This window comes from Lotus japonicus, chromosome 1 (assembly GCF_012489685.1).
Source record: "Lotus japonicus ecotype B-129 chromosome 1, LjGifu_v1.2".
NCBI classification, from domain to species: Eukaryota; Viridiplantae; Streptophyta; class Magnoliopsida; order Fabales; family Fabaceae; genus Lotus; species Lotus japonicus.
Window position 1 is genome coordinate 29,578,119 of NC_080041.1, and position 12,691 is coordinate 29,590,809.

A 12,691-nucleotide genomic window follows, 5' to 3' on the forward strand; every position below is an offset into this window, starting at 1 on the left:
GTCTAGACATCCTATGCCGTCAATTGCTCCCCAATGGGAATGCAACGTTGTACACCCGAGTCCGAATGGTGTAGACCGTATCAAGAGCGTTTGGCAAGATTTATGGTTGAACACACTGCTTGAATTTGTCCTCGTGTTCCTAGCAAGAATGATTACATAGACATAATAGAAGATTGATAATAGGATTCATGTTTGTAATATTGTATTAGATTTGACATTTGAATATTTTCCTACATGTATTAAAACAATGCTCCAGTATTGTAACCATGTTTGTTTGTCTCATATTATTGTCTGCATTTTGGTGTTTCTGCCTTTGTGACAGTATCTGGTTTGAGAGTTCCGAATTTTTAAATTTCATATTAATCCGGTTTAGCAACTCTCGGACGTCTTAAAAAGGGGTGGGGTGGCAAATTTAATTATCAAGCAATTTGAAACTTATAGTCCTGGAGAGATCCGAAACTTATATTCCCGGATCACTCTTATCAGATGCAGTAAGTTAAGACCAAACCAAAGACATATTTCTCAATTTAGATTATGTATTGTTATTTTGCTTCACTTTTCAAATGATTAATTTGGATTATGTATTGTTATTTTGCTTAAGTTGGATTATGTAACTTTTCAATTTTAAAGTCATGCTATTTTTGCTGCAATTGGACTAAATTTATGGTTACTGAACTGTAATTAACTTATCCGAAAGTGTAACTCTCGGACTGAGTCCGAAACCTCAACAACTGGGCTGGGGTGGAGGTTTAAGTCCCGGAGGATAGTCCTGACATTTTTTTAAAAAAGTTGGGGTGGCAATTCTAATGCATGGGGTGGGAAATATAATTCCCTGCATATCATTATCGTAATATGGTAACCATATTCTTAAGTTTGGCTAACGACATCCATCACACCCTCCAACCACTAGCATCCTTCAAAATTCAAATAGTAATTTAACTGGACGAGACAAACAAGAACATTGGCTTCACAGCATATACAACAAACATTTGCAAGTAATCATCATGTAAACTTTACCATAATCCCTTTCAGTAAATTATAGGTCATAAATCCACAAGATCCTGTAAAAAGCATGGCTCAAAAGGATAGTTCCCTAAGCTCTATATGGTGCAAAAAAAGGAGAGTAACCTTGTCAATCAACTCTGTAATCTGTAAAAAAATTAAAATAAAAAACCATTTTACAATTTTGTTACTCTTTACAGTCTAAGAATGAAAAGGCTTAGTTTGGCGCTGTTCTTCCATTCGTTTGATCATGTGGTTGCCCAGGGGGTACAGACCCAGAAAACATTTCCATCATAGATTGGAAGGCCCCTGATAGATCCTGAGGAATTTGCTCAAAGTTCATACTAAAATTGCTGCTCCCAGCTCTTATTTCTGGTTCATCAGCACCACTAGTGTTGGCATCTTCCCTTTCTTGAGGATGTGGCCCCTGATGTGCATTTGTGGCATTTGGCGCCATGTTCATGAACATACTTGCAAGATTATTAGGGTTAAATGGCATTGAGGTAAACGGAGGCGGCACTCCGTGGCTTCTTGGTCCCCGTGCAGACTGGTTTTGGAATTCTTCAGATGATCTTGGATACTGTAGAGAGGAAGACAAAATTTAGGTCTTTATGTTAGAACAAACCCATCAAAACGCTATAGTTATCATATCAGAAACAGTAATTATCAAGGGAAAAAAATTGAAGTGATAATTACAAAGTGAAAAGCTATGCTTTGAAAACATATTTCAAGATCACAATCAGTTTATGAGCCCGTTGGATACAGGCTTATTGAAGCTTATTGGAGCTTATCTACTAGAAAATCCACAAAATAAGCTCCAATAAGTGCTATTTGGTTTGCATCCAAAGGGATACTATATCATATAAACTACAAGAGCAAAAAAATAATTAAGTTGTCAACTTGGCATCAAGCAGAACCAGGCAAGTGAAACATGTCATCACTTTTCAAACCTTAAGAGAAGCACAATGATCAAAGATGCTAAATTGCATTCCTGTACTACATGTCTGATTTTAATGTGAGCAGCAACAACTACAGTAAATCCATAAGATTAAATTGATACAAAAGGTGAATGAACAAATGGATAACTAATTGTGTAACAATGATCATGGAAGACAATGATAACCACTAGATCATGGAAGACAATGATAACCACTAGATCATGGAAGACAATGATAACCACTAGATCATGTATTTCACCTTGTAAAGGTTAGTCTGAATTGCCCAACAGTTTCTTTATCCAATAAATTATTTTGGTGAAAAAACAAAGAAGACCAATTAGTCAGGACTGGTATGATAAATATTCCTGAACCCCACAGCATACATAATGTAAAATTGCAACTATACAGACTTTATAAGGATAACACCAAACTTCATTCAAATCAAATAATAATAATATTAATAATAATTATACCTGATTGGGATCTCCATGTTGCTGCTCATCTAACAATTTTGCCACAGCTGCCTGCCATTGACAACAACACCATGATGACACAGAAAAAGTAATAAAAGATCTAAAGGAAAAGTAAATATAGAACAAACCTTCATATTCTCTTTGACAAACCCATTATTTGGATCCAACTGCAAGGCTGCAGAGTACATAATTGTGTTAAGGCTGAATAAATTGAGTTTTGAATGGAATTAACATTTCCGAATTACCAGCCAGCTCGGAACCAATAGTCATCATTATGATATAAACCAACAAAACAATCCATTAAAAGTCTGTAGAGTCTAGACTAGATCATTTTCTAACAATTATTTTGATCAATATAGAATGCATTTTTGCTAAAATCAATTCTTTCGACTATAATGTCTAAAACATTATAAGAACTCAAGTGGCAAAAAAAAGCTAAGCAATTATGAACTTTGAGAACAACTCAACAGGTTTTTATTAACATCGCCTTAATAAGGTTATGGATCTTTACGGTTTCTGTTACGCATATAAATAGGGATTGGCCTTGTAATTGAGATATGTTGAATATTGTTGAGATAATGAAACCCCTTCTATCCCTTCGTTCTCTCTTCTCTGTCCCTATACTCTCTCTTCTCCCTCTCTGAGATTCTGGTTGTATCATTGGTATCAGAGCACCGATCCGGTGCACCTGAACCAGAAAATCAAAAAGAAAAAAATGGATGCAGATTGGTGGAAAGCCCTCGACAGGCTTGATGAATCCCTGAAGCGTTCCCATGAAGCAGCTCGCCTACGTGAAGAAGTTCGCCGGCGAGAAGAAGCGGCAGCGGCGTATGAGCGGCACGTGGCCGAATACGAGCAGTACATGGCGGCGTACGAGCGGTACGAAGCCAAAGCAGCAGCGGTCGCTGAACATGAAGCCGCGGCGGAGCAAGAAGCGGCAGCGGCGGTAGAACGAGAAGTGGAAGCAGAACGGGAGCGTGCTACGGCTGAGGCTGAAGAAGATGCAGCAGAGAAGTACGAACAATCGGCGACGGTCACCGTCTTTTTCGGTTCTTCAAAGGCGTTTTTGTTTGGGTTCTTGAACGAATCCAGCGTTCTTCCCAAAATCAACGCCGTTCTTCCTCAATTCAATGTCGTTCTACCCCAATTTCATGATTTAGGGCTCGAAATCGTTTTCCCCCAAATCAGCGATTTAAGGTTTGCGGTTTCGCCCAAAATTGGGAACTCTGTGCTCAGCGGCGGTGTTCTTGGTGATTGTGGTGGTGATTCAGCGATTGACGGAGCAGGAAGGCCTCCACGGAAGCCTCCAGATTCATTCTTTTGCAGCGGCGACCTGTGCTTCTTGGTCGCAGATTCTTGGCAACCAGTCCTTCGTCCACCGCGGAAGCCGCCATACATCTACCTTTACAGCGGCAATCACGGTTTCTTGACCGGCGACTCTTGCAAGAAGGTGATGGGGAGGAGACCACCGGCAAAGCCACCAGACTCGGCAAAGGACGGCAGCGGAAGAAAGGGAGATGAAGGCGTGAAGGGCCACCGACCTTGCTGTTGCGGCAGTGGAAGCCAAGAGAGGGTCTCGATTCTCGCTGTTACAGTGAAGGGGAGGAGGCCACAAGTGAGTGGGAAAATGCTGGACCCCTCTCCCATTCGAGTGGGCTAAGCCCAAGCTGTTCAAACAAGGAGTTGGGCCTTGCTGGTGTTGGGTCTGGCAGGAAACAAAAAAAAAACAAAGGCTTGGAGATGCATGTCTGTATGGGTTAGATTTAGAAGACTATTAGGCAACTAGGAAAGTTGTTGCTACTTTTGCTTTCTCTTTCTAGTTTTGGAGCCCGTTTCAATATTTTGAGTCTTGTTTCATTTAGTTGTTTGGATTTGTTTGTATGTTTCCTTGAGGACAAGGAAAATTTTAAGGGGAGGGATATGTTACGCATATAAATAGGGATTGGCCTTGTAATTGAGATATGTTGAATATTGTTGAGATAATGAAACCCCTTCTATCCCTTTGTTCTCTCTTCTCTGTCCCTATACTCTCTCTTCTCCCTCTCTGAGATTCTGGTTGTATCAGTTTCCCCTTGGTATATAACAGTAGATAGCAATAAAGACAACATTCTCAGGAGGAGTCCAAGTAAAAAACATAAACAGACAATAAGAATTAACAACAAGGGATGAATATAATACTTTACCAACCTTTTCTAAATATATCAATAGCATCTCTATAATTTCCTTGGGCATGATAAGCTAAACCGAGACGGCTGTATGCCTTGCAGTAGTTTGGATCAATCTCAATAGATCTAAGACAATCCTGGATCGCTTCTGTATATTTTCTGATGTGAGTGTATGCAGCTGCCCTAAGATCCACAAGAAAAAGATACAAAATGCAGCTTTATCAGTTAAATAAACATGTGCTAAGGTATTTTGAACCCCATAACTTCCTCGAACTAGAAATATGTTCTGAAGTCAGAATAAAATAAAGGGGTATACATGTGAAACTAAGAGACGCATATATACATGGGGTCTTGTGGTCCTCCATCACTCCCTCTACCCTCATTCTTAATGGGGTAAGAGTGCAGCAGAACCTAAAAGCCATAAGCCAAAACACATTGGCTTATATTAGTACTTTCGATGAACCACTTAATCTCTCCCTGATATGTTATAGCAGATATTCTTTTTTCTTCTTTACACTCCATAATAAAATATAGACATTTAGAACCTTCCACGACTTGTTTCTCACAAGTATCCAATGATGTACAACATAACAAGCTTATCCACCCCTATTATATTAATTATTACATATAATAAAAATACTCAGAATTCAAGATTGACAAGTTAATATTCAAGAGTAACAGTACATACTCTGATACTCAGAATTCAACTAAAAATAATGAACTAAAATAACATATTTGAGAGACAATGTAAACCAGTAGAATACCTGTTGCAGTAGTAAACAGCACTCTTTTCATAAAGCGCAATTGCACAATTATACAACTCAATTGCATCAGAATATAGATTGGATTGCATTGCCTTATTGCCTGAGTGAAAACACAATATTAAACCACCTCGCCAACACTGAACACTGAATAGATGTTCTTTAACAAAACTTTCACAGATTCAAAATGAAATCTATTTAATCACATGAATCTGCAGAGTGAGGTTTTTCTTTCAATAGAAAAATGCATTGCATAATTCAATTCTCACCAGCAAATGATAAACTATATATCTGTATGTTATGTGTGTGTGGGTTTGAGAGAGTGAGGTTTTCATGTTATCCAAGGACAAAATCAAACTTCTTAGAGTCAATGTAACTTATCATACCTAGTGATTTAAGTGATTCAGCCAAATTCTTCAAACTAAATTGCTGACATCCAGATCTTTCCATCTCCTACATAGAAGCAGATTTCAGAAGAATTAAACAAAGCTCCACTGAAATGTGGTTTTTGATACAAACCGTCAGCCAATTGCACTGATTAATCCAAGTAGTCCATCCCACCTAGTGGGAGAACCTTGGCTTGTTGTACAATTGAACAGGCAGAAGAGAAAGAAATTAAATGTAATTACATAATTTAACAAGTAGCAACAGCAGTAGCAGTAAAAAGTAATGATGTGCATATCATCAACTAACTTGAGATACCAACTGACTTGAGTATCTAATGGGATAAAAGTACAACTAATTGTATGAAAGTAATGTATTAAACTAGTATCTGGCACTTCTGAATTTACAGAAATAAAACACCATAAATGGGAAGGGATCAATGGACATATATTCTTTGTTCACCTCTGGAACAAGACCTTTTCATATTTGGATGGTTCTACAAGCAAAACTCATTGCAGAAGGTGGAGAGTAACAGAACAGTCTAGAGAGTTACAGGTAGTTGGTTGTTAAGTACAGTTGGTTAGTTCACATAATCTCCTCATTTTTTCCAATACAACAAGCATAACAAAGTAGAAGATTATTATGAATATTGGGCTAGATGACCCAAAATCAAACTCAGATTCCGTGTCCCTTGTAGGAAATATTACTTATAAGAAAACTCAGAAACTAAGTATGGCAGTTAGATCAAGTGTAAGGATATCAGGCAAGGGCCAAAACTGCATGTTAGTTATAATGCGTAAAATGTCTACTTGATGAAATTGGGTTCAAAGACCCTCTATCTATGAAGCTTTGTTGTGACAAACACGTTGCCATTCACACTTCCTAGAACACAATGATTCATGAAAGAATAAAACAAATTGAGATCAATTGCCATTTTATTCAGCAAAAGGTTCAAGAAGAAATTATATCCACAAGACATGTTAGGACTGGAGAATAGTTAGTTGACATCTCCAGAAAGCACTTGATGGGAGTAGGATTCATGGTAACAATCAGGGAATGATTAACATCAATGACCCAAGAGTTAAGTGTATTACACATATGATAAAAAAGCGGAGAGTGCTTATGAATATCCTCTGTACTATGTTATACTACATGGTACTGCTAGCTTAATTTACAGAATATAAACAAAAATCTGGCGCCCACAAATCCTTACAGACTTGCAGTTTCCCAAACCTCTTTCTACTTTACAGTAATGATCTGACTAGATTAGCAAAACACTCATCTTGCCAAGGGCTCCTCTAAACACACATGACCACTTTTAATAACATAACATAACATGTGATCTAAATATAACTCATGACATCAAGAAGTGCTGGACATCATAAAGAGATTTTTCTTTCCTCTCTACTAATACAGAAACATCATTAGAATCACAAGTTGACACAAGGGAAAGTCCTATAGCACAAAAACTGCAATACTTTCTGGTGTTCCAACCTGCTCATTTAAGTTGCTTACGTAAGCAGTACATGACAAGTTAAGAGCATTAAGAATTTCAGCTTGGAACGTTTTATAAGTAATAATCAATCAAACAAAAATGGTTCTAGAATCTCTGGTGGGTTCTGATTTAAAAGCAGTAGAGTTAATTTACTTTTGCTTGTTTTTTGGCTCAGAGGAAATCAGTGGTGTATATCAGGAGAGAATAAACCAATTATAATCATAATAACATAATAACAATAGTATAAAATTACTATTTTGATAAAGCCAGGTGGTATATATTGAAGCAAACATTTTTTAGTTTCAACAGCTGCTGGAAATACAACTTATGCTTATCCATGATATTGTACGGCATACCATAAAAGCATCATCAAATAAACGGGATGCTTTCTCCAGTTGCACAGGGTCATCACTCCCATCAATATTGGTCCTGAAATAGTGATTTTTCTCCAGAGCAGCAAAGAATTGTCCACAGAGTTCATCTTTAGTCATTGCTGCCAAAGTGTTAAGAAAACATCAATGTAAGTTTACTTAAAACATTTTAAGAATACTACAAAATGTTAAATATTAAGAAAACTATATCCAGGATTCCATTTGGACTAGACCTAAAGAAGACCTCAAACACTGCATAAAAGTTCAAGTGAAAAAGAAAGCATGTGTAGTATTCTGATATCACTCTCTCTTGACTTATTTTTAATTCTCCGCGGACGTCTCTTATGCATCTAGCTCTCTGTAGTCATCTTTTTGTACTTATGAAATTCTTCTTTTATCCAAAAAAGTTTTGTTGTTGTGTAATCTAATAAAAACAGAAGAGCATCTTTTACTCTTTTTATTTACTTAATGAAGAAATTATTATATGATTTTTAAGATATTAATGTTTTCCTTCAAATTTAATATTTCCTACTTTTTTATTTCTTAACATAACATATACCCTAAGGGCACACATTAACATTAACAAGACCTAAAAAGCAAAATAAATGAAATCACTGTTTCTGGCTATGACTTTCGTGAAATCCGAATGACAACAAAAGCTTGGGGCAACCTTATTAACATTATCTTTAGCCAAAGACATTTTTGTAGAATGAAACCATGAGACAACCTATACATGCTCATCTAGATTAACAATAATTTAATGCATTCCATTCTAACCATTCACAATCAGATATATCAAAAACAATTTAAATATATTAAGAACATCCAAAGAAAGGATAAAGCTGAGTAAACTTGTCTTCTAAAAGAACACCAAATGATTTAGTTTTTTTATATTGTAGTGATGGTTGTCAAGGGTCCACAGTACACCCAAGAGCATGATCAAGGTACAACAAATAAAAGAATTTAAAATTTACAAAAGTATAAACTTGTCCAACCAGAAATTTTCTCATTGAGAAACTAGAGATCATTATTAGAACTTAGAAACCTTAATCATTAAATCTACAAAAAACTCAAATTCAATTAAATAAAGGAGATAGATATATCAGCCTACCTGAAGTGAGAGGGCCCTGTGTCCGATCTTCATTCTAATCAAGATGCATATAATGAAATAAATCAGAACCAGAAACCAAAATTTCAAAAAGACAAAATTTAAATCATGCGATAGAGTGATGCACTGCAGGAACAATAAAAGCAGAGTAGATAGATCTCAAGATACTCAAGTATCAATGTGACATACATTTGCAACAAGCTTAAAGCTTAGTAAGCTTTAGCTTGAAAGTGAGTGTTAGAATATTTACCAAAAATCTCATGATATCATTATCATATCTTAGACATTTTGGAGTATCGTGATGATCTCTTAGGAGTGGTTTTCATATTTCATTATTTGTTTGAAGAAAAATTCTAGCAACACACTCTTTTGAACACTTTCTCCAACACACTTCTTGTAATTGGTTTATTTTTTGAGAAGTCAACACATTTCTCTCAACTTTTCTAAAAATTAAACCAATCACATTAAGTGTGTTCTAAAGACTGTGTTGCTAGCACTACTTTTTGTTTCAATTTTGTCAATCCTAAATAGCGGCACGTAGTGGCTGACCTCAAAAAATCCTATAGCGGTGTATATAGCGCATAGCAGGATGGCAGCTATGCTGAATTTTTTTATGTACTTTATTTAACCTATACTATATGCATATTTAAATGTAAAAAAATGATAAACAATACTTAAAATCATATGAACTAAGATGCACGGGTACGGGTGCGGTACCGGATACGGGGTACGGCATTTTCAGAAAATCCTGGGTATGGGTACGGGGTACGGGTATATATATATATAGTGAAGTAAAAAAATAGATATCAAATAATCTTCCACAATATTATTAATTACATATCAAATCTCTAATGCTCATATATCTTGCAGATAATAAAACTACGGGGTACGGCATTTTCAGAAAATCCTGGGTATGGGGATATATATATATATATATATATATATATATATATAGTGAAGTAAAAAAAATAGATATCAAATAATCTTCCACAATATTATTAATTACATATCAAATCTCTAATGCTCATATATCTTGCAGATAATAATAATTAAGCAATTCAAAGGATTGAGGCTTTCTACCAAACACGTGGCAAAGCTTAGATCACGCACGGATCTGAATTGGCAATACCTAATAATCGCCCAAAATTTGATTCTTTTCCTTTGATAGCAAAAAGGTGAGGGAAGGAAACAAGAGAAACAGAGCTTTCAAAGACAACAAAACCGTTCACAATAAAATAAGAAAAATAAGAGCTTTCAAAGAGAAACAGAAGCAGTGAGAGGAAGGAGCGCTGGCAAAGGAAGGTCAGAGGAACAGCGACAGAACGGAGGCGGAGCGCCGGCAGAACAGGGCCACATAGGTGCAATGTGAGAAAGTGAAAGCAAAAGAGTGAATACCGTGTTTAAGTTTTGGGGGAAATGAACCTGAGTTGATATTCTATGTTCTCGAAACGTACCCATATTTTTATTTTTTGTAAATGCATTCAGGTACGCAGTCGCACCCACGGCGTACCAGTGCTTCACAGCATATAAACATAAAAAGTCATAGGTGTCTTGAACAAAACTGCATACTTGAATGTTTGGGCAAGTGAAAAACTCAGTGCCTGCTCTTTATCTTTCTTGGCTCCAGCCTACCATGAAATAAGAGTGCCTTATATATGTTTTTATGAATTTCCATTTCCTAGAATGGCCAGCCCATCTACAAAGACAATGCTTATTTCCATAATACGCACACATACTCTCTCGCCGATTGACAATTGAAGGGCCCCATTATAAGTTATAACTGCTAGAAAGTTGTCTGTATAGCAGAACACTTTCTAGTCCTACGCTATTACTGAGAGAGTGATACTACCGCAATCTTTTTTTAATCCATGTAAACCGTTTTCAAAAAATTGCCTTAGTTGGCCACTAAACTTAAGGAAATATCCATTACATTGTTTTCAGAAAAATAAATGGTTAGTAGCAGAACAAGAAGCTATTCCTGAGTGTCGCATGCTCACCGGTCACCACGTATACATTTCAAGAGAAGTGTTAGGCGTGAAGAAACAGAAAGCAAGTTTTACTCGAACTAAATAAGTAAAGGAAAACATATTAACCGCACCCATCAATGAACAAGGCCATGCTAACAAACAGGCAAAAACCGAAGTCAATTAATAACAATTGAAAAACCAGATACACAACATGAGTAAATTTGGCCGAATGCAAGGGCAGAAAAAAAAATGGTAAGCGCGAACTTACCACAGATTTTGATGCCTCAGAGTGATTTTTAGCATGATCAGGATGATCCTGGGCAGGAAATGCACCGGAAGCTTCAACAGAATCTGGCCGAGGACCAACGTCGGACTTACTAGCTTCACATTGCTTGTTTGCTTCAAGTGACTTGAAAATGTCAATCAATGAATCAGGATCACCAGCTACATGAGATGAGTTAACCTTAAAGGCCTCAGCCAAACACTCCTTAGCAACCTCAATACCTTCAGCATCAACCCCAGGGCATGGTTCAACTGTTCCACAGGAATCAAATTAAAGGGTATCACTATTCCTATCCATTGCAATAAAAATTAAAAAAACAAATTGCCAACTTAAATGAAAATCAAACAACAAATTTCTCTCCTTTTTAACACATTAGCAGATCAAAATGATATTTTGCAACTTGAACCTAATTAATCAAGAAAAAACAAACCGACCCAGTTCATGAAAACACTCAATATACATGAAAACAAGGCAAAGATGAAATTTTGCGATGGAAAAAAAATTGGCATTTATATGATTGCTTAGTAGTTAGTGTAGAATTGCAAAGGGGAGGAAGAATAAGAACACATACCTTGGTTGAGGAAGTGAAGGAAGGAACGAACTATGCGACGAGAGAGAGGAGAATCGGTGGTGATGTGATGATTGTGAGCCATGTCTCTGTCTGAGTGAGAATTGAGAAACCAGTGAATTGGGAAAAAGGGAAGCACAGTGAAAGTGCTGAGTATTTATAGGTGAGGATTAAGAGATGGTTCTAGAAGAAAGATCGCACAACAGGGAACTGGCAGTGAATCTAGCAGTAATTGGTTTGAGTCACTAAGTGGTCTGATGATGCTTGCAACCTGATGGACTTAGGACCCAGTTTAGAGTCCTTACAAAAATGTTTAAAAGGCTTATCTAAACAGTTCATGGTTTAACTATGAGTTTGTTATTTTTGTAAGTTGTTTAAATTAGCTTCAGGAAAAGATGGTGCACCCTCTAAACTAACTTGGTGGGTTGTGGAGTAAGTTGCGTGATCATAATATATACATGATGATTTTTATTAGATATAACGTGTGTTATAAGTTAAACAGATATCATCTCGCGATTTATTTGTTGGCTGAGATCCAGCTCGAGGAAAGTGTATTCGTAGTAGTAATTGGGGTGTTGTAATTGTAGGAACTCCCCTTTTATCACCACCTCACATGAATTATGATTATAACATTGAGAGTATTTATAGAAAAGAGCTTTATAAAGAGATGTTTGGAGATGGATCTCATTATTCGCAGAGCCATAATATTACCCACGATCATCAGAGCAAACCAATTGTTCACTTGGTGGGCAATGAGTAAGATTCAATTTGACTTGATTAATATATATTAATTCGTGACATTGATTGTGATTCACTTATAACCAAGGTTATGAAAACCGGACCGGTAGTCAAACCGGTGAGGGCACTGGTTCACGGTTCATTGGTCCAACCGCAGTTGAACCGTGGTCCAACCGGTATTACCACTATAAATTAAATAATATTATTTTAAAATAAATATAGAATATATAAGGAATTTTTGAAAAGAAAAAAAGAAAAAATCCATAACTTCATACTAAAAAAAATACCCAGCATAATATCACCGCCAAAATAGTAGGAAAGATATTCTAATAGCACATATTCTAACAATATATCCTTGTTTTTTGGTATAAAACAACATTCAGGTTTTTTTTTTGGCCGTGACATTAGTATATTTTATAAATATGTTACAATAGTCTA

General features: G+C 36.4%; 1 protein-coding gene across 1 annotated transcript; it reads right to left on the reverse strand.

The window, feature by feature from the left end:
* Positions 1-988: 988 nt before the first annotated feature.
* Positions 989-11,801, reverse strand: LOC130734347 (uncharacterized). The gene is made up of 10 exons (XM_057586713.1): positions 11,519-11,801; positions 10,933-11,198; positions 8,701-8,734; positions 7,575-7,711; positions 5,726-5,792; positions 5,343-5,442; positions 4,601-4,761; positions 2,542-2,588; positions 2,414-2,464; positions 989-1,582 (listed from the first exon to the last, which is right to left on the reverse strand). The coding sequence occupies exons 1-10, from the start codon at positions 11,598-11,600 to the stop codon at positions 1,220-1,222; spliced, it is 1,308 nt and encodes a 435-aa protein (XP_057442696.1). The 5' UTR covers positions 11,601-11,801; the 3' UTR covers positions 989-1,219.
* Positions 11,802-12,691: the final 890 nt, after the last annotated feature.

What these genes read in the sequence shown, in the direction of transcription:
- LOC130734347 (XM_057586713.1), bottom strand. Translation starts at nt 11,600, where the DNA reads ATGGCTCACAATCATCACATCACCACCGATTCTCCTCTCTCTCGTCGC. An exon ending in ACAGGGCCCTCTCACTTCAG is followed by an intron (nt 7,712 to 8,700) that starts GTAGGCTGATAT and finishes ACACTTTGGCAG; the next exon opens with CAATGACTAAAGATGAACTC. An exon ending in TATTGATATATTTAGAAAAG is followed by an intron (nt 2,589 to 4,600) that starts GTTGGTAAAGTA and finishes TGTACTCTGCAG; the next exon opens with CCTTGCAGTTGGATCCAAAT.